Source organism: Poecilia reticulata, linkage group LG18, assembly GCF_000633615.1.
Source record: "Poecilia reticulata strain Guanapo linkage group LG18, Guppy_female_1.0+MT, whole genome shotgun sequence".
NCBI classification, from domain to species: Eukaryota; Metazoa; Chordata; class Actinopteri; order Cyprinodontiformes; family Poeciliidae; genus Poecilia; species Poecilia reticulata.
This window is the reverse complement of record NC_024348.1, coordinates 12,599,523-12,622,354: the sequence shown is the minus strand read 5'-3', so window position 1 is coordinate 12,622,354 and position 22,832 is coordinate 12,599,523. Positions and strand designations below refer to the sequence as shown.

The 22,832-nt window shown below is 37.4% G+C and overlaps 1 protein-coding gene and 2 long non-coding RNA genes across 4 annotated transcripts; 1 reads left to right on the top strand and 2 right to left on the bottom strand.

Moving 5' to 3' along the window:
- Window positions 1-7,090: 7,090 nt before the first annotated feature.
- tmem256 (transmembrane protein 256) lies at window positions 7,091-8,456 on the bottom strand. Its single transcript, XM_008435582.2, has 4 exons — window positions 8,346-8,456; window positions 7,976-8,013; window positions 7,769-7,849; window positions 7,091-7,617 (listed from the first exon to the last, which is right to left on the bottom strand). The coding sequence occupies exons 1-4, from the start codon at window positions 8,422-8,424 to the stop codon at window positions 7,474-7,476; spliced, it is 342 nt and encodes a 113-aa protein (XP_008433804.1). The 5' UTR covers window positions 8,425-8,456; the 3' UTR covers window positions 7,091-7,473.
- Window positions 8,457-9,235: 779 nt separating this feature from the next.
- Window positions 9,236-15,995, bottom strand: LOC103480581 (uncharacterized). The gene is made up of 2 exons (XR_536122.2): window positions 15,729-15,995; window positions 9,236-10,021 (listed from the first exon to the last, which is right to left on the bottom strand). It is a non-coding gene; the product is annotated as an uncharacterized LOC103480581 (long non-coding RNA).
- LOC103480579 (uncharacterized) lies at window positions 14,461-15,646 on the top strand. Of its 2 annotated transcripts, none has more exons than XR_536120.2 (3): window positions 14,461-14,660; window positions 14,763-14,877; window positions 15,499-15,646. It is a non-coding gene; the product is annotated as an uncharacterized LOC103480579 (long non-coding RNA). The 2 variants fall into 2 exon arrangements; XR_536121.2 differs by having other exon boundaries at window positions 14,763-14,935.
- Window positions 15,996-22,832: the final 6,837 nt, after the last annotated feature.

Sequence of the window (22,832 nt, the reverse complement as noted above, 5' to 3'; positions counted from 1 at the left end):
CAGCATGTTTACAATAAGTGAGGAAAATGCTATTTAATATACAAGCGATTGTCACACCTGCTCATAAAACTAGATCCTATTATGGTAATGCTGCTGGAATTAGTGGAATCCATGCCCTGGAGATTTGATGAATGTGTGGGAATTATCTGAGGGCAGAGGAGGACAGGCTGTTCATTAATCCAAGTAATAGCACACAGTTATTGTAATGTTTTTCCTGAGCCTGATTTTATTATTTAAAACACAACTATGGGGAATTTAACTTGTTGTTAAATCTAATGCACATCTTTTGCAGCAATTACCTACAAATACGGTGGTAATTGGGAAAAGTGTAGATAGAAAAAAAAGTAAATTATTGCAGAAAACTGACAAATATTTTAGATTAATCCCAGAAATTTTCCAAAAAAAAAAAAAAAGTGTACATTTCTAAATTTGAAAAGTCGAAAAATGTCTAGAAAAAAATTACATTTTTTTGGATTAATCTCAGAATGTTTTTCTAGAAAGACAAAAGAAATAAACAGGGAAAATTGTGGGGGGTTTTTTAGATTAATTTCACAAATTTTCTAGAAAAAAACCTGGAAATTTCTGAGTTTCAAAGGCTGAATTTCTCAAAAACCTTTTTCTAGAAAATTTCTCAAAGTACTCTTAAAATTTATAAAAAATTTTCTTGGAAACTCACATTTTCAGACCCTGAAATGTCCTTTTTTTCATCAAAATTTCTGTGAATTTCTTGCATATTTTTGACATTTGAAGCCTATATCAATATTTCTAGGTTTTTTCCTCAATTTTTGAGATTAAGCTAAAACTTTCAAAATTTTTTTTCTTTTCAAACTGTGAAGCCTCCAAGTTTTTTCAACTTTTGGATTTTGGAAATTTTCTTGTATTTTTCTAGAAAATTTCAGAGATTAAGCAAAACAATTCTGGGATTTTTATCTTGCAATATTTCAACCTTTTTCTTGTACATTTTTGACTTTTCGAACTCAGAGATTTTCTTGTTTTTTCTAGAAGTTTTCTGAGATTAATCTAAATTTTCTGAGTTTTTTGGTGGAAATGTACAATTTACCCCTTTTTTATCTACAATAGCTCTAACTGGCTTTCACAACTTCTACTTTTTCCTATGTTTTTTTATTTTCTATCAAAAACAATCAGGGAAAAAAACAACACTTCTTGCTTTCTTGACACCCAGCATGTCCAACACATTTCTAAGATTAGCTTTACTCTGTATTTCTCTTATTTTTGTGTTTGATCAGATAGGAACCGCAGGCATGCTGTGGCTTTGTTACCTAGAGTTTCAGTCTCCAGCTCCAAGTCTGTTCTTGTTCTGCAGAGTGAGTGAGACAAGAGCGATAAAAGACTTGGATTGACTTGGATTATAGGGAAAAAAAATACTGTGTGATATCCTTTAATTGAAACTAATAAAACAAAGAAACCAGGAAAATGTTTCTGAGTATATATATTTGAGCTTGTATAATTTGTGGTTTATTTAAAAAAAATCCACAATAATTACACTTTTTTAAAACCAATACGAAACAAGCAACAGACATTACATTTTGTCAAATTATATCATCAAAATCATCAAGAAGAATAACTATCAAATATACACTGCTCAAAAAAATAAAGGGAACACTTTAACATTTAAGTGAACACTGAAGTGTTCCCTTTATTTTTTTGAGCAGTATATATTACTGTTCCAGTTGTTTTTAATGAAAAGCAGTAGAAACAAGTGAGTTTTTTAGCCTTGATTTAAAGAAACTCAGTGTTTCAGCAGTTGTGCAGTTTTCTGGAAGTTTGTATAAAGCAGGGATGTCCAAAGTACAGCTTAGGGGCCATTTGTGGCCCTCAGATTGATTTTGAGTGACCCCTAACTACAATAAATTGAACTCATTATCACAGGTGCATTTCAGCAACATTTTATCTATGAGGATGGCATTTTCACAAACCAAATTAAAAAAAAAATAAATAAATAAAAATTCAATACACAAAGTATTCCCCATTTATGAACCTGGTTTCTACATTTGTCTTAACTTTAAAGTCGTAATTACAATCATTCCAGCCATGTTATGTGTTCCAGATCTCCAATTCATTATGAAAACCTGACTATTTTGTTTGGTTCAAAACAATTTTGCATATTTAGTTTATTATTGAGCAGATAAAAACAAGAAAACAACAACAATTTTATTTATTTATTTATTTATTTTTTAATTTAAAAAGAAATTATTTTTGTGGCACCCAAGAACTTTTAGTTTGATGATTTTGGCCCTCTTGGCAAAATGTTTGGACAGAGTCTAGTTTTTCAGAGACAGGATCCCCATCAATTGAAATTTGTCCTAAAAGCAATCCCACATGTGATAGTTAAAAACACTTCAGGGAAGTAATGTTTATGTAACTTTTATGTATTCACAGCCCTATTTAAGGTATTTAATGTGACCTTATTTATTCTTTACATCAATAAAGAATAAATAAGCGTTTACATCAATAGTATTTTCAGAGGTTTCAAATTAACACTGAGGACATTGCCTACACTGATTTTATTTATTTATTTTAAAGAAGAAGAAAATGATTTAATATAAGTTACAATATTTATTTCCAGTTTAGGTTTAGTACATTTTTTTTTCTTCGAACGGTTTCAACGTAGTTTAGACATGTTTACGTTGCTATGGAGACGGGGGTTCTCCCCGTATGGTAGGCGTGCGCGTGAGGCGACGGTTGATGGAGTTAGCGGTTCAAATGTGCCGAGAGCTAAACGAGGAAAACAGCATATTTTATGTCATTTATGTCATTTCCCCCAACGAAATCGCGGCCATTACATCTCAGTCTGTACATTACGTTTCGCCGTGAGATTGGTTGCCGCTGACAGCCGTTAGTTACTATGATACGGTAACAATGGCGGCTCCTGGTGGTGTCGTCCTTTTAGCTCATCTAATATTGCATTCGTTCGGCGCTCCCGACCGAAGTGAGATGACTTGAGTATAAAGAAAAAAAAAAAAAGAGGCGGTGTCCATTGAAGGGAGGAAATAATCTGAGGCTTTAATACCGCTGACCACCATATCAGTGGCTTTGAAAGGTCAGTGATGGTTCAGGAAACAGACATTACAAGCTGATTGAGGCCTCTCAAGAGAGGATTTGGCGTTTCTTCGGTGTGTATTGTGAAGCGTGAGGTGTAAAATATTGCTTGGGTCGCGTCTGAGGGAAGGTGCTGGTGCCGCCCGATCCCTGTGAATGAGACGGAGGAATTTAATGGAGTCAGGCGTCCAGGGTAAAGAGTTTCATTCAGCTCCTTTGATGGAGTATACACATCCGTCCAGAGCCAGGCCATCAGCTCCCATAAGCTCACCATTACTTTACTCTCACACAGATTTACTCTGTATTTCTACCAAAACAGACCCAGACAGACAGACAGACTGAGAAATCAATGGAACGAGGAGCTGTTTTCTTCCCACAGATGAAGCTGATGCAATTTAAGTCCATCGGATGGAAGAGAAGGGAAAGGGAGTTAAAAGGGGAAACATTTTCAGTCTCAGTAATAATATATTCTTGTGGAGAAAAAGAGGGAGAGGAAGTCTCCTTGGGTGTAATTAACAATACATGCTGTTAGTATCAGTCTTTGTGTTATTTCTGGTCACAGACAGAGGTGGAGGGTGATTCGTTCAATTTGCCTTTAGGGTAGCCTCTGCAGAGAGGTCCATCTCTTAAAGAATAAACAGGAAAGTATAAGGTCTATAAGTATTTTATTGTTTTGTAGCATGAAATAAAAGTAGTTTTAAAACTAGGTGTAACTATTTTTGCTCTGTTTTTGCAGTGGTGGGAACTGCTAGCTAAAATGTCAGTGGCTAACTCAAAAGAATAAATCATACATGTTAGATTTGCTAATGCTAAAACATTATACCAGCAAAATGTTTGACAGAGGCTAACATACTACAGTGCCAATGTTAATCATACTGATACCAATCATGTATCAACAGTATGATATGTGATACAGTATGTTGACCTCAACCAGATCAAAGTTACTGTTGGTGTTTTTGTAAGTGCGAACTGCTAGCTAAAAGTTATGAAAAAGCAACAGAATAGAAATTTAGGTAAAGATTTGTCTATCTTTACCTACATTTTTTTTGGTTAGTTTGACATGCAAATACCAGCATTACAACGAGCTGAAATCTGCAAACACTTTGGAAACTCCATGCCATGTTGCATTGATGCAGTAATTTATGCAAATGGAGCCCCAACCAAGTACTGAGCAGGACATGAACATACTTTTCAGTATAGGGGCAAATTTCCATATTGAAAATCATCTTTATTGGTTTTATCTAATACCCCAGTATTCTGAGAACCTACATTTGGGGGGTTTGTCTGAGAAATAATATAATTTAATGCCTGAAATATATCAGTCTGTTTATAAAGAAGCAATATATTTAACTGAATGATTCAAATTTTGGTGACTTAATTAATTTAACAGAGCTGTACGGCATTCAGTTAATTGAATCGTGATGCAGTTTAAAAAAAAAATTTAAAAATCTAAAATGATGATTTTTTTTTTTCAGCTTTCTAGCAGCAGTTTAAGACCCGAAATGTGACTTTAGGATGATTTTTTTTCTGTAAACTGTTGTAGTTATCTGTAGGAAGGACTGAACAAAATGATTGAAAAACGTCATTGCACTAAAATGTAATTACAAATGAACTCAGACGTACAGTCTCGCTCCACAGACACTGCAAAGAAGCAATCAGGAGCAAACTTGCGCCGGACGGTTACTGTAGTTGTCAGGGAATTTGATTAAACCGGTTTTATTAGATTTCCAGAGAATGAACTGAGCTTATCTGAGTCGATTTTATTGTCCAAACACGGGAGGCCCGTTTCTAAATCATATTTGTGTGGTTTGGAGCAGAAAGCCAAATATCCTCCTCTGAATGCGGTAATGAAGAGGATTCCGCTTTCCTCTCTGAACAATATTGGGTGAAATAAACGCAGCATGGGGATTTACTCAAGCAGAGCCTTCAATAAAACATCCCTACTGAGAAGTCAGATTTCCTATTAGTAATTCAAATGTTTTGTCTTGTAAGCGCCGCAGAGCCACGGTATAAAGTGGGAACAAGAACATTTCGTTGAGGCGATGAAAGGATTTGCTTTCTTCTGAATTAAGCTGCCATAGATGTTTGGTTCCAAAACACAGAGCTCTGTCTTTACCTTCTTCTATTTTTCATTTGTGCTTCTCTTCCATGTGCAAACACACGGCCTGATCTGTCTGAGGACTGTGTGAGCCAGGTAATGAATGTTAATAAATCCCCCCCAAAACAACACTGCTCTGTGAGGCTGGTCTATAATTCATTGCTTGAATCTTGTTTTTTATAAAAAAAGAGAAAAGAGAAAAAAGAAGCTGAAATTTTGATGAGGGAGCTTTAAATATTCACCTGACAGCACAAGGCCATCTTGTAACGTTAAGTCGAATGTCTCATAAATTGAAAAGTAGTGAGTCACCTCCGTGTGATTGTGTTTCACTGTGGCACAGCTCAGTAAAACACTGGGAAATCCTGACTTTTTTTTCTCAGAATTCAGACTTTAATCTTCTGAGAAAAAAAAAGTCAAAATTCTGAGAGAAAAGAGTCAAAATTCTGAGGAAAAAAAGTCATAATTCTGTAAGAAAAGAGTCAAAATTATGAGAGAAAAAAGTCAAAATTCTGAGAGAAAAGAGTCAAAATTCTGAGATGAAAAAGTCATAATTCTGTAAGAAAAGAGTCAAAATTATGAGAGAAAAAAGTCAAAATTATGAGAGAAAAAAGTCAAAATTCTGAGAGAAAAGAGTCAAAATTCTGAGAGAAAAGAGTCAAAATTCTGAGATAAAAGAGTCAAAGTTCTGAGATAAAAAAGTGAGAATTCTGATTCTGAAATTACAGTCAAAATTCTGAGGAAAAAGTCAAAATTCTGAAATAAAGAGTTGAGATTAAAGTCCAAATACTGACATTAAAGTCAAAATTCTGAGAGAAAATAATTGACATAAAAGTCAGAATTCTGTTTTTCTCCAGTGGCCCTAACCTTCTTCCGTACAGAACTTTTCCCAGCAGCTGCTTAGTAATGAGGAGCTCATGTGTCGTGATGAAGACCTCATCGGGAATCATTTCTGCGTCTGTTCCTCCTCTTTCTGTGAGCAGATCCTCGGTTTATATGCCGACCTCGACGCTTTCAGCCGCTTTCCAAATGTTCTCCCATTCACAGGTTGGCAACACATAAAACTTATAAGTGCAGCAAAAAGCAGATGACTTGTTAAATTTACACCGCATTATCTGACTGCATGTACATGTATTTATTTTCTGTATTAATTTGCACAACATTTTAAATTCAAGTAAAATGTAAAATATTTTAAAGAGAATTTTGTAAAGAGCTTTTAAAAAGACTAATTATGCAACAAAAGAACAAAAAGTCTTGCCAAGTATTTTTGGTCTAGATTCTAGTGCGAATAAGACAAAACTAACTTACAAGTAACGTTTCAGCAAGAAATAAGAGCTTATTTTATGTCAACAATTCCTTAAAATGGAAATTTACTCAGTGAAATAACATTACAGTACACTGAAAAAAGAAAACAGGAGATTCAACTTAAAAAACTGAGTTAATTTGTTAAAAGAAATCAAGTTTATCCAAGTAAATATATTATGTTTATGAAGATGTCCTGTTAAACAAACGTAAATAAATTAAATTTGCCAAACTTAATTTTTAATCTCAAGCTCCATTCTCTTTTTTCAGTGTGGAACAAGAAATTTTAACTTGCAATATGGGAAATGTCTTGTTCCACCGGCAGATTATTGTACTTATAACATTTTCATTAATATTAATAAATTATGGGCATCAAACAAGCTATTTCTTGCTGAAAAGTTAGTACACTTGAAATAAGACTAAGATATTTGCACTAGAAACTAGACCACAAGTACTTGGTAAAATTTTGTGTTTTCACAGTGTAAGTACTCAATAACTAATCATAACATTTGATTTCATATTGTAAAATGATGTCATCTGACAAAAAAGGAAACGTATGTGCAGATACTTGTTTTAAGACTAAAATGAAAAATAAAAGACTAAATAATTCCAAAAGAACAAATTTAGGCGGAATAATTTTCTGAGAATTTATTTCAAGTGATTTTAACACATCATCATCACAATATTTAATGATTCTTAAACTCTTTTCCTTTGGTCAAGACAAGCAAAAAGATCATTTTTCTTAAACATAATGCCGACCTCGGTACAGAAAAACACATCACATCACAGCATGTGTAATTTATGCTGAGCTCATTAGAAGTGACACGTTTCAAACACGCTTCATTCATTCTCTAAAGATTAGCAAAACAGTCTGAGAGCAGCCGTCAGAGTCAGAGCAGCGGCTGAGAAGTGATAATCCTTTCTGCGACCTTATCTCCTGCCGACACCCCCGTCCCGGAGGCAGGCGGCCGTTGGACGGGCGACATCAGAACTCAGCGGTCCAGGTCCGAGACGATTCAGAGGATCATGGCCAGCCAGCCGGCCATCATGGCCACGCCGCCCATGGGAGCCACTTTGCCCAGGCTGGGGTCTCCGGTCAGAGCCTGGTGGTACAGCGGGCCGCAGAACATGCCCATCCCCGCCAGGAGGATGGTACCAGCCTGAAAAATAGACCCGTTCTCAAAAGTTATTGCGATAAACGATAATATTGTTGTTTTGAGACCATTTTCATGTAACGGTAAAGGAATACATTCTCACAAATATTGTGATAAAACTTTTAAGTTTACATCGCCATCCATACTCTGTACTCACCAAAAGAGGTTTTCCACAGTGTGCAGCACCCAGCAGGGCCAGGCTGTGGTAGAAGTGGTATTTGTTGGCAGTTTCATAGAGCTGAGGAATAAAAATAATATTTAAAACAGTGATGAAAAGTGAATCAGATGATCTCATACACGTCGAGACAAAAATTTGTATTAAAGCAACAAATAATAATAAGTATGCAACATAGAAAATGCATACCATTATTCTGTAGTCATCCGGGTCTTTGTTTTTGAAGCCTAAAATGACATCAGGAATCACTTTTAGTTGAACTATTACTAATGGAGGCGGGTCACCTCGATTACAAAATAATGTCATTTACACGAATAATCCACTAATTGGTACATTTTCAAGAAGCCGAAGAGCGTATATTCCTAACATACGTTGACAGGCGTAAATATTTTTAAATGACAATAATCAGAGCATGTAAAAAAGAAGAAAAATATAAAATAGTCTGTTTTGCGGTCGGAGACTGGAATGGAAAGCATTAAAATGACAGGCCTTCTTGATTTTTGTAAATGTAACATTGAATAAAATCACTTTATAAAACATCTAAGTGGTATTTTCTTACCGTGAGCTCCATAAGCCCCCGCTCCCACCGCAGCAGTCCCGGACAGAGCCGCTAACCTTCGGACCAAAACAGACGCCATGTTTTACTCCCAGTGGCCAGTGATGGTGGTGCCGCCTTCACTGACCCTATGTAATCTCCAATGTCTGCGCCGCCTTCATTTCAATTAGCCATTTCGTAGTTTAATATAATAGAGCTACAGAGCTAAACGATTTTAAAATGAAGTTAGCACATCGTAAAGCTTACTATGAGATATTTTACTTATAATTTTAACAATTTTCTGATGCCAACTCTTACTTACCAAATCCATCTAATAAGCAAGCAAACGCAACGGCACTAGGTGCTGTCATGTGAGCCAAAATGGCGGCTCAGATTCCACAGTTTCAACGCCCAGGGTGAAACTAAGATCCTGTTCTTGAATAGAAAATAGTTTTTTATTTAGCCTTTCAAATAAAGATTGTGTATACATATATTGTTCTAAACCTATACACTTCCAAACTGAAAGCTGAAAAAAAAAACTATGTAAAAAAAACAAACAAAATAAAAATATTTAAAAGAGGAAAATAAATATAAAATTATACCAAATAAAATACTGATAATAAACACAAATACACAAAGGAATAAACAGCTGCAGAAACCAAAACAACAACAACAACAACAACAAAAAAACAGAATACACAGTAAAAGCAGTTTTTAACATTTGTAAACATCTACCAATGTTGAAATCTAATGATGGAGAAAATATATTTTCTAAAACTCTATAGTTTAATGATTACACAGCTTTATTCGATTTTAAGTTATTCTTAGTAACATTCAACAACATTTTTGAAGTGTAAATGGTATCTAAAATACTTTTATTGTTTCGATAAACGGGTCAAATACAGGAGTTTTTATGCACATTTTTATTCTCTGATCCATTCCACACAGCGCTGTAATTAAGTGCAACACTTAAATCCCTAATAAAGTGGATTTAAAATGTTGATATTTTTGTAGAAGTACCTACAAAGCTTGAAGCCCAGCTGAGTTCCCTCCAACAGGGGGAGCTACAGTATATTTCTTCCTCATGGGGAAGTTTTAGCCTTTGAGCATGAAGGGGGAAGAGGGACTCCTTCCAATTATCATATTGAAATTACAGCGGGTCACACTGCATTACTGGAGCCACTAAACCACAGTTCCCATCAAGCCTCGTCCTTTGCTGACTTTGACACAGAATTACCACAATGCATGCAATTAACACATTTTAATGACCATGTTGCTAATTAAATTTAAGCCGTATGAGTCGCAAGCTGTCGTAGCCGACTGTGCGTTGGACCTGTTGTCAGGCAGGTCTTGTTAAATGGAGATTGTGTTTGGCATTGGGTGGTTGGCCACTCTCAGGTCCGTTTCGTTCAGTTCGGGTCAGGAGGGACCACAAGGACGGCAATAAAACATGATTTTTACATCTTGCTTCCAGAGACACGTAGCAAATTATGTGAAATCTCTGCAGCCGTGTTCAGGGAGATTCCTTCAAGAGCATCCATCCATCTCACTTCAGATCGCCCGGCCGTCTGTCTTCCTCCCGGCTCTCCAGTGACTCCAGAGTGTTTGAGCCGAGGTGTCGGCATCTACGTGTCCAATCTCCTCAGATCGTTTGGCCTGTCTTCCAGTGATCGAGCTTCGCATCACGGACACATACAAGACTTGAGGGGGAAAAAAAGACACAGAATGTTGTTATTAATCCTCACTTTTGTTTAGGAAAACGGATGAACTACACACACCAGTGGTAAAAATGTAAACATAAATTTCAATTCTTTTTCAGGGTGAAGTTTTAAAAGAACTGGAGTTGATTGTGACTTCATATTTCACAGCTTTTATCAGCAGAAATGTGGAGATTACTTAATTTTATTTATGTTTTTTTTTTTTTTTTTTGCACTGACTCAAAATTGAGGAATAGTTGATATATTCCTAGTCTTGGTGAGGTTGGGGTCATCCCACAACCTTAAAGTTAACTTATTATGGACAGGTTATTGGCCTACACAAAACATGTTTATTATATTTTGTTGCACAAAATCATTCTTGAATAATGAGATTTCACCTGGTTAGTTCTGCCTATATGTTGAACTCCTTTCAGAATTAGCTGTTTCAGAGCTCTGTCACTTTTATGCAAATTATCTGATGCTGGCCACGCCCCCCAACTTGATGTTTAGCCTCGCACATGAAAGTAATGACTGCCAACAGATGCACAATTATGCAACCGTACGTCTTTGAAAAGCAGAAGTAGAGCCTCCCGCACAACCAACAAGAATGCAGTTTCTGGATGGTAAGTCAACAACAAAACACTTGTCTTTTCCAGCAGCCATTGTACAGCACATAGAGCGGTCAAACCAGCTGACCAAACGTGCTGGAACTCAGCTTGGGTTGCTAGGTGACAGACTGGGCTTAGCCTTGGTTGCTAGGTAACATGTGACAACAATTGGGAAGTTTTTGTCATTTTCCAGACACTAAAAAACAGCAGAGTTTTTTTAAAAGCACTTTTAGATGCTTTTAGAAGCAGCTGAGACTAAAATGGAGGTACAATGTGAATGTGAATTTTCCACAATAGAGCCCCTATACTGTTTGTTTATCTCATTTATTTAAGCTGATTTAGAGCAATTCTGCAAACAGTGTACCAAATTCCTCCATTTAAAGACTTGTTGCTAGTTATTACCAACTCTTGACCAGTTGTTGCTGGTTTAGGAGCGATTTAAGCAGTTTAAGCAGTGATTTTCAACTGATAAATGAAATAATAATTTGAAGAAAAAAAAAAACATACAAGTGTGACCAAAAAAAAGCAAAAGCAGAAGAAATATACGAGTGCTTACACCAGAATTGAACTGCCCAATGTGCAAAAGCTTAAAATAATAGATGAAAAGTAAGCTACAGAAAATCCTGCAGTTTTATATCCACTGCCTCTAAATAAATAATTTCATACTTTCTCTGTTGTATCCATTCAGAAACAGGTTTTTGCTTCCTTTTCATCTATTTCAGCACATATCAACCATATATACACACCAGGATTCACACTTTCTTTCAATATATTGTATAACATTATTATAATACAGAGTTGTTTTGATCCAATTTTCCTGCCTTGTTAGCGGTATAGATTTCTTCTCAGTCGAAAACAAATAAAGTGGAAGCTGGCTGCCTCTTCAGCATGGAAATAAAGCTGCGACTTTGTTTTTCCCTCTGCAGGTAACAAGAAAGATTGAAACACCACAGCAAGACCCCGAAGACGTTATTATTTCAAGAAACAAGCTGTACCTTGAGTGATGCTGTCTGAAATGGGAGGCCTGCACTGTATTACTGTCGGAAATGTCAGAAGTGTCATCCATTTCCTCTGCTGTGGCACTCAGAGATCCAGGAAATCAGGTCTGCTATTCCTCCGAGCAAGGAGTCTTTTCAGCGCTGAAAGCCTCCCCTGCTCCCTTCCACCGGTCCTTAAAAGGGGCCAGTGTGTCTAAAAATCCTCCCTTAACCTTGATGTGTTTTGATGGTCGCAGGTTTTCGCTGCCTTCAGCTCGCTCTGAGAGAGCCGCAGACTCAGACAGCTATTTATCTTTTCGGGTGATTTCACGTCTTGGAGATGTTTGGTCGCAGAATGTGCGGACAATGTCTGGGCTTTCTGTGTCACGCCTCTGTGTCATTACATCGCTTTCAGCAAAGAACAGCAGAGAGAGAAGAGGCATGTTTTGTCGAGTGGCATCTAGTCTTGGAGTCCAGGCCATTGTTTGCCAAGAGAGACAAAACCAGTCACCGACGTTACGCTGGCTGGAAGAGTGACACGCTCGACCCGACCCGCAGCCGATTTGGGCGCGGGTCGGCTAATTAAAGGGTTATTTTTCTCTATTTCAGAGGAGCAATTATGACACAGCCCTTTGACTTCAGTTCATTTATTCATTTACAAACTGATCCAAAACATACAAGATTGAGTTTTTTTCTTAGAATTGTATCTTTAATCTCAAAATTCTGAGAAACAGTGAGAATTCTGAGATCAAAGTCCGAATTCTGAGATCAAAGTCAGAATTCTGAGATCAATGTCAGAATTCTAAGATCAAAGTCAGAATTCTGACAAAAAAGTCAAAATTCTAAGATCAAAGTCAGAATTCTGAGGAAAAAGTCAGAATTCCAAGAAAAAAAATGAGAATTCTCAGAAAAATGAGAATTCTGAGAGAAAACAGTCAAATCAGATATAAAAGATAAGTCAAAATCTGATGAAAAAAGTCAGAATTCTGATTTTTTTTTTTTAAAATTCAGAATTCTGAGATCAATGTGGTAACTCTCTGATTAAGGTCAGTATTCTGAGAAAAAAAGAAATCTGAATTATTTTTTGTTTTTCAGTGGCCCTAATCGTCTTCCATCTCTGCAGATGAACCGTCTAAACAACAAAAAACTTTTCCGGTAAAAACCTAAAACAGTCTCCGTGTGGATTAAGCCAAAGTAGCTATCAGTTTGACTCCCTCATGAGAATTTTCTTACTGATTCTCTAAATTTCATTTACTCCGAGTGGCGTCTACTGAAGGCAAGATACTGGCTACACTTTGCTACTCGACACTGCTTCCTCCCAAAACATAATAAAAAAATAAATAGCAAATAAACCAAACCACAGAATTCTGTTCCAGTTCAAACATCTTGAGCAACATGATCATTTTTGGTAGGAAACCAAACAGTTTCAAATACCAAAGTAATTCTTTTTATAGCCTATACAAACGATGAATCAATTCAAAAGATATTAGGTCGTCCTTTTTCTTTACTGTCTAGTTGTTTATACAGCAGCAAACACTCAGCCATGCACTTGCTTACAGTGTCTAATACCCACGGAGACGCACTCAGTTATGCACACAAAGCAGCAGATACAGCAGGCGAGTATAATTAGCACACTCGTTAGCTCATCTGCATCTCTCTTCAAAGCAGATTGATGCAAATGGGAAGGATTTAGCCGTTAGGCCGAAATATATCCTAGTTTGAGGGACTCATCAACACAGACGGTTTGGTTACCCATTGGGTTTGTGGAGGAATGCTTTTGTTTACTCACATATTCAATCGAATTGTGTTTATATATTTACAGCGTATACAGTATTTATATTCTAAAGGAGAGTTTCGGTAGGAAAATGCAGCAACAAAACAACTTTACTCAGATGTTTACTTCTGCGTTTCTTTGCTGATATCCAAACAAAGTTAAAATCACGTTAATGAGCCTCATTTAGCTTTGAGAAATGTTCCTTTTATTATCAGTACAGGCCATGTTTTTGGTTTAGTTTAGTAATTCAGTTCCAAGTCAAGTTAGTTGGTTAAAAAAATTAAAATGAAGCAAAATGTCTCCAGTTTTAACTTTATGTTTTCATCTTTCATTTGGGGTTTTTGGGGTGGGAGGGATTTTTAATTTGTTGTTTAAGATAGACGTGTCACAATTTTTTAAATCTCTTTTTATTATGAAAAATGCAAAAACAATTCTAATTGTAACAAAATAGAAAACATTTTAATGAAAACTTCTAACCTGGTTTCCATACTGAACGACTCTGTAAACCAGTTTAGACGGATTCCAGGTTACAAGAACATGATTGTGTTGTTAACGTTTTCCATTTGAATAACGTTTTAATTTGTGTATCACCATCAGCAGTCTGGTGAAATAAATCTGTTATTCTTGACTCGTAGTCTTTGACAATGTTGCAGAAGAAACTGAAAACTTTATTTTGTGTAACTTTTTGAGTTTAGGACCAAGAATAAACACCATAACGCTAATTTAATAACAATGTGGTGACTGGCAGAGTAACACATACTAACATACACGACATGTCCATCCTAGGTAGCGGATAAAATTAGCTAAGCTAATTTTGCTAGTTCAGCAAAATTAGCTTAGCTAATAGCCACGTACTGATATTTATCTTAGTATTACACAGAAGTGAATAGAGTACTCAAAAACTAATCGAGTATTAGTTTTAGTGTTTTAAAGTTAATGTAATATTGTTTGTAAGTTAGGAACAAAGTAAAAGCTAGTTCGTGGCTTCTTTATTGTTGTCATAGCAACTCCATAGCAACCGCGGAGTTACAAAGTTCCCAGATGTGTGACGTCACATGAGAACCACTCACAGCAGAGAAAAAGCTCATTTTGAGGCATTCAACTCGGATTTTGGTCCTCGGTGTAAAAAGTTTGGACACCCCCTCCGATCTAGAGCAGACATTCCCAGTGTTGATCAAGTTTTGCTCTAATTTTGTGTTCGATGAAAAACCTTCTCAATCGGAGTTGTTATGCAACACGAAGCTCTCATCACCGGGAGGCAGTGGCGTGACTCAGGTCGTCAGGTCTCTTTCACCTCACCTCGTTTATTCTTTCCGATCTTCAGGCCTTCGTGAGCGCGTTTTCACACCTCTAATGAGTCCCCTTCTGAATGCTTGTTTTCCCAGCAATGCTTTGCCATTCCGCGGCGGCGCCGCCCGTGATGGACAGGCCACTGCCAGGAGGTAGATTCAAGGCAGCGAGGACGAGAAAAGACAGCGAACGAGATGGATGTTTGTGCCCGTAGGTTCGATATGATGAAGCTTTTAATATTCTAACGAGGCAAATGTCGGCTAAAAAGGTGAGCAGCATCCCCGCACCCCCCCTTCCCCTCCACATCAGCCTGAGATCCATCAGAGGAGTTAATTAACAGGTCTGGCTTTGGTTTGGCTGGAAGGAGGAAGACTTGTGATTGGAAGTTAAGCCCCGCTGTCCACCGAGGCGCTGGACAGCACCAATTAGCAGGGAGGAATATAAATATTGGCTTCTTCAGGGTACAACTACTTTTCGTTCTTATTTGCTTGAAAAAGAGAAGGGAAAGCGCAACGGGAGCCTCATGGCTTGTCGTACACGCAGAGGGAGGCTGAAAATGGGGGATGTTTTTATTCTTCCTGCTTAAAAGAAGCATCAGAGCAACATCTTAACAATGCATGCGTCGGTGAATCCAGCCTGCTGATTTCTTATTTGGTTTAGCTCTGCTCAGACAGCCAGATGGAAGGGAGGGGGGAAAAAAAGAGCAATTTGTAGCGCAGTAGAAATAAAGACAGGCAAATCCAACACTGCTGGTTAATTTTAAAACCATGGTTTTAGGGTACATGCATATTTTACTTGAAAGGAACGTAATTTTCTCTTTTTTCTTCAGAGGCTCTCACAAAGCAAAGCTACTGTTTTTTTGCCACCCATTTTGACATGCTGCTTGTTACTGTTTAAATCTGGAAACTTCACACATGACATGCCTTCCATAGCCTAAGAACAGGCAGACCAGCTCCGTTAACTAAATGAAACCTGGATATGGAGGTATTGTTAATTCAGCTCAGTGCGTCACAACAGAGGGAAAAAAAAAACATTGAAGAATAACTCAAAAGTATTCCTACTTTTTCTCTCTCTTTGCGTCGGCTGCGCTACGTGCAGAACCGTTACCATAGCAACCGACTGACAACAGCTCCACTGGTGTATCAGGATTCGACACCGAAAGAAACGCAAACATTTCCCCACACAAAGAAGAGCAGGACAGTCAATCCGCTCCGGAAGCATGTTTTCAGGTTTTACGTGTTTTTTTTTAAATTTATTTTGTGATTATTACTAACTGATCATCTGACCACAGCGGTGGTAGATTAGCTAATTTAAACACCTGCTCTACTGATGAATTGGTTTGTACGTCGCCTTTTTTTTTAACAGAACCAAAACTCACCAAATTCTGCAGCACTAGATATATTAAGGTTATCAAAGTCAGGCTAGCGTAGCAGATCTTCTTCCTTCCCTCTCTTTCTCTCTCTCTCCTTATTTTTACTAACCACCTGTGGAATGTAACACCATTGGACTTTGTTATCTAGTTATGCTAGCTTCCCTCTCTCTCCCTCAAATCCTGATACTCAATCTGAACTTAACAAGCTCTTTACTTTTTCAAAAACGGAATCTTTCATGAAGTTTTCTGATGAGTAGTGCTCCATAAATGGAGCTGAAACAATATTTAAATTCAGCTAAAGAAACCTCCATTTGGACTGCAGGAAAAGAGTCATGAGCTTGTGAAACACTCTGAAGTTCTTGTTTAGTCGAATTACATCAAGTAGTTCCTCGCTGCGGCCCTCTGCTGTGTTGGAAAATTACATTTTTACAGCTTTCCACAGATACCGCTCTTAAGTATAGTAAAACTTCATAATCTTTTTAGTGTTACTCAAGGACAACAGCAGCAAGGAGAGTTATTCTTTCCTTTAAATCAATGCAGTCTTGCACACACACAGAGAACGATTTTCTGTAAATGTATTTCCTACAGATGTGGAAAGTGGGGGGAAAAAAAGATGAGATAGAAATCATTTTAAATAATTGTGGCGAAAAGAAAAGGAGCAGATATCCGAAAGTGGGACATTTCTGGGTCGGACTGTATAGGAAACCATTTATGAGACAAAAGCAGAGAATTTCTTACCTGAACCACCATTTGTGGATATACAAAAGTAATACCTAATTCAGCCTCACAGCCAAGAAACGTCTTTTTCACTGTACTTTTATGTACACTACATCCTTTTACACATTTGAAAAAAAGTATTTTCTCCTCTTGAACATTTACGTATGTGTGTTTTTTCACCTTTTAAGATCACATCATTAGGCAAATGTTATAAATAGACAAAGACTATCTTTGTAAATACAATAAAACCTTTTCAACAGATGATTTAAATGAATAGGGGAAAAACCTTCCCAAGCCAACTTGGTCCTTTTATATATATATATATATATATATATATATATATATAAAGTTATTACCTCAATTGTGAAATCATGAACTTACCAAAACATAACTAATCTGAAAGCATGATGTGCGCTGAGAGATCTCAAAAACACATCATGCCAAGATCTGAAGAATTGTAACTGTTACTTTCAGTCGTTATAAAAATGGTGCATATAAAAGAAATTTCAACACCTTGAAATTGGGGCTCTGTCTCTTTAAGAAGCTCCTGCTCTTTCTGAAACGCCGCCTTCAGGAAGTCATCACAACATGGCTCCTCTATAAACCCTTTAACAACGTTTACACCAGCGTTGCACTGAGAAGCAGCTCAGGTAATGAGTTCAGGAGGTGTTTGCTAAATGCTACCTGCTAGTCTGAAGAAGCTGAGTGATGGAGGGATGCTCTGTGAGGAAGAAGCTCTAATGCAGTGGTTCTTAACCTGGGTTCGATCGAACCCCAGGGGTTCGATGAGTCAGTCTCAGGGGTTCGGCGGAGCCTCTGCCGCGGAGGTAAAGACACACTTGTGTAAAGTCGTGATGACGCSCCGCTTTGCCATCACTTGCTGCAGAGGATCACGTTACATTGCTTAGCCAATCAGAGCTGCGGGGGAGCCCTGATTGAAGGAGCTCCACTCTCAGCATGGATTTGAACTTGTGTCTTTAATTACTTCAGCAAAGCTCACAGTTTTTACCAAATTCTACAGTCTGAATCTGCTCCTTAGTCGCATCTTTTCGGGGTTGGTACTGCATCCAGTGGCGTGGGGGTGGTTACACAGCTAACATAATTACATTACTAAATCAGAATACCGCAAAGTATTTTGTGTGTCTTCAGGGTAGGGGGCAGGGGGGAAAGGATAAGAAGGGTTCGGTGAATGCGCATATGAAACTGGGGGGTTCGGTACCTCAAAAAAGGTTAAGAACCACTGCTCTAAAGCTTGGAAATTCCAGCTCCTCGAAGGTGGAGCTAGGTGCAAACAGCAATTTTTTACAGCTGAATGGTTGCCATGGAGATTAAAGTATTTCTCAAACATTCATGAAAGAATCGACTCAAATCCACAACTCTCCAAATACGTTTCTGATGAGAGAAAAACATTATAACATGACATAAAGCTAAAAAAAACTCTCACTTTTACATAACACTTCCCTTTTAACTGTGACTTCTACAAAAAACTGTAGTTTCTAACTTAGCCCACTAGATGGCACTAGACCCAACAGAGAGGCTCTTTAAACCTGAGAAAGTCCTCATTCTCTGCAGCCTGCTCTGTGTCTGAAATGTTCAAATATTCACTTTAACATCATCCCACTGCTTATCCTTTCACTCGGTTCCCCAGAAAGCCTTTGCGCGCTCATTCTGCACTTTCGTTTTAATTCTCATTCGGATCCATTTTATCCACAAGCGAACATTAGGGTTTCTAATCACCTAATCTAATGATTTTGTTCTACACACAATGAGCAAACAATTGCTTTAGGATGAATGCCATCCATCTGGAACATAGACGTTCCCCATGACGGAGATTGTGGAGATGTCTGCCACCTGGATTAACTTCCCACAGGGGACCCCCCCCCCCCCCCCTCTAATTATGTTGATCCACCCTCACTTGTTTTGCTGCGTCTCCATTCGTTCTTTCGCTCGCAGCGAGCTGCAACAAACACGACTGGAATGCGAACGGCGCGCGAATTAAATACATCAAAACGGATTACACCCAGCAAAATGTCAGGCAAGGATGAGCCTGCCTAATAACCTGTAAAATTGTGTCTCTTTTCTGCTTATTATTCATAATGGAGTGTGCAGAGGAACACATAGTCGTGCCTGCAGGACAGCTCAGCTCACACTGGTGTTTGCGCCTCCGCGTTTATTAGAGGCAAAGTGCTGATTTCACACGCATCGCTGTGGCTCATCACAATGTTTTATTTCCCAGCGAAAGTCATTATTTCAGTTTAGCCGGTTCCACCAGGAATAAGACAATTATCATTACTAACATAATCATCTCTGGAAGAAACCCGAGATTGGTTGGCTAATTACTCTGCATCTGTGGGAATGTGCCTTTAAATAACAGCCGCTTTAGTTCCTGTAATAACCAGATAATTACTTGGATGGAAACTCATGAAGAACTTTGAGAATGAAATTAATCCAACAGGTTTGTTCTTATGTCGTCTAAATACAGATGTTCATTTGTAATGATGAAATTATGAAAGAAGTTTGTGCCACTGAAGAGCATCACGTCACAAACCCACCACTCTCAGTTCTGACTGGCACCCAAACAAACTTCTCTGCAGAAGGAAATCGCTATTAATTGTGTTTTGTTTTTATCAGCTTGCTTCGTCGTTGAAAAACCTTTTTGATGATACTTTCAACTTTTACTACTTTTATTGCTGAATACATTTTAAAATCGATGTCCATTATTGTTTCCATAAACAATGTGACACTGTGTGATGTCAACGTTCTTCTTCTGCACATGCGGTTCGCTTTGGGATCACAAATCGTTCATATAAAGTCAGATTGTGATTGAATGTAAATAATAGCATGCACAACCACGGCAAAAAATAAAAAAAATAATGGTACCACTTTACAATATGACTCCCTTTATAGGTGGATAATTAAAAGTTATCGATACGCTTTACATTAATCTATAAATAATTAATAACTGTTTATTTTTGCATTAATTAAGCGTGAGAAAGAGACTATCTGTTAACAAGGTAGTCTAAAATTTCTAGCCTAGCAAATATAGATAAGATATGTATCTAAGTGAAGAGACTTAGTTCACTTTTTGGGTAGAAATCATTAGATTTTGTTTCCTTCTCACCCTTAATTAATGCATAATAAACAGTTATTTGTGATTTATAAAGCGTTTAGATGACTTAATAATATATCTACTAACTATTTATTGGACATTTATGGGAGGATCCTTATTGTAAAGTGGTTCAATATTAGCTGTATCAGTTATAGATGGCTAATAAATAGTTTAACTATGCTGTCCAGTCAGCTTTATAAATCATTAATAACTGTTTATTATGCTTTAATTGTGAGAAAGAGACCGTCTTCTAAAAAGGTAGCCTAAAATGTTTAGCATAGCAAAAATGTATAAATGTGTCACCAGACTTGGTTCACTATTTGGCAGGAAACTGGTAGATTGTGTCTCCTTCTTGCCCTTAATTAATGCATAATAAACAGTTATTCATGATTTCTAAAGTATTTAGAGATAAATTAATAACATACCTATGAGCTATTATTTATTAAACATCTATAAGGGGAGTCTTATTGTAAAGTGGCACCAAAATAATTTAAAAAAAGGATTTCAGCCTAATTAACATGTTAATAATGATTATAAACGAGTATTTAAACCCAGACCAGTAACAAACATTAGAAATTCATTAAAAAAAATTTAATTCAGAGGAAGAACTTTATCTCAAATATCCACAGTACGCACTGACGGGACATGTGGCTCTGCAATCAGCTGAGTCGTGAATATAAAGGCTTCCCCAATGCTCAGATGGGTGCGCTAAAAGCAGATGTTGCTCCAGTTAAATGGCTGAATGTGTGTGGGATGCGATGGGAACCTCAGCATCTGCAGCTAATCTGCGAAGGCTCCCCGCTGCTTCAGATGTGAGAGGAGGGATCCCATCCCCGACCCCACGAGGCAGAAGCTGCTCTGAAGAGCAAAGATAAAGGAGAAGAGAATGGAGGGAGCGGACTTAACCGTCCTGACAGAGCAGAGAGGAGGATTTCTGAGGGAGTCTGGGAAAGAGCCAAGCAAGCAAACAACAACAACAAAAATAGGTATATGTGGCTGTTGAGGTGAAAAATGAAGCAAAGGAAAGATGGTGGAGGGATTTCAGGAGAGCAAAAGTAGAGATAAGATGATGGATGAGTAAAAAAACCCAAAAGGTTTCTATTGTTCCTGATACAAATCCACCGACTCTTTGTGGTTTTAAGCTGCTTCCTGCATTTAAAGTCTTCAATCGATTCTGCTTTATACATTTATTCTTTAGAAATGTTAGGTGTTAAACGTATTTCTACAAAGGTGTATTTGGGGCATTGTAAGTAGAAAAACAAAAAAAGTTTGTCATATGGTGTGGTTGGTGGTGGTGAGAATGGCGCTGAGACCCAGGTAAGATGATGAAGATGGTTTTAATGATAATAATAAAGCTCATAAACAGTCCAGGAAAACAGGCAGCACGGCAGACGGACAAGCACACAGCTAATCGCTGGTAGCACTGAAAACAAAAGACTGAAGAACTGGAGCTGACACCGACACAAGACTTAACCAGTTCTCAAGACTTAACCAGTTCTCAAGACTTAACCAGTTCTACTGGGACGACAGACAGATGCTTGACAATAGACAATTGACAAGGACCCAACGAAGAACACAGACAACAGGTGAGACTAAATACACATGGGGTAATCAAGGGAACGAGACACACCTGGGAGACAATCAACGGGGAAGACGAAGAGACAGGACTCACAGGGAACAGGATCACACAGAAAAACTCAAAAATAAACACACAGAAACACGGATCATGACAAAAGTAAAGAAGTAAACTTCTATCTAGAAACTAAAAAAATGTTTTGATTAAAATTTTGTAGAAAAACACTTGGAAATTTCTACGCTCAAAAAGTCAGAAATTTACCAAAAATAACTCAAAGATTTTGAGATTATTCTTAGACATTTTCTAAAAAAAATAAAATAAAAAAAAAGTTTGAAAAGTTCAAAATTTGCTAGAAAAATACTTTTAATTTTGTTTGATTAATTTCAGAAATCTGCTTGAAAAAACTTAGAAATGCATAAAGATTTCCTAACCCCCCACCCCCCTCAGATCTTAGACATTTGCTTGAAAAAACGTGGAAATGTATAAGTTTGAACATTTTTTAATTTGCTAAAAGAAAAAAAAAATTTTTTTTGATTAATCTCAGGACAAATAAAACATTTGAAATTGTTTTAACATTAAAATATAAATGTGGCTATAAATTAAACAATAACTAAGAGCAACGATCTAAAGGGTAATGGAGAAAAGTGCAGATAGAAACGAGTCTCAATAATTGTGACGTCGTGAGAACGACTCAGTCAACTAATGAAGAGCTAGAAGACTCATGATGAATCAGACGGTTTGCTGTGTGGGGATGAAAAAAACAGAGAGTTCCTCCATAAAGCCTGGCGGCTGGAGAAGCGGAGAGAGAGGGGATACTGGAAGACTGATTAGCCCGGCACGCAGAGAGGCAGGTGGGCATGTAATCACCCGGCGGCGCAGGGAGGCCGGGATGAGCCCAATTAACAAAAACAACACGAGTGTCAAAAGCTTATAGCGAACAATTAGAAGCTACCAAAGATCGTGATCCAACACTTTTGGCTGAACCAACAATCTGGCGACGAGTGGATGAAGAGCGGCTGCCGGTTGGACGGTGGTTTCAGGCAGGGAGAGGAAAATAATCCACAAGCTTCTAAATATTTACTTCAACTCACTTTTACTCATGTAAAAGTGAAAAGCAGCTTTGCAAGAAATTACTCAAGGGTAAAAACAGCAACTGATCACATAATCTGATAGAATTTTTTTTAAATAATGTCTCAAACTGAAAAGTAACACGCAAATCTGGCATTTAAAATACTACTATATAAAAACCTACAAATAATAAAATGGATTCAGGCAGAAGAAAATGTGTTTTTAAATACTTTACATAAAACGTTTTTTTTTCTAAGCTTGTGGCTTGTTTATTGTCGTCATAGCAACTACCTGCCAAAATGGCCGTTTCTTTTTCTTCCCCT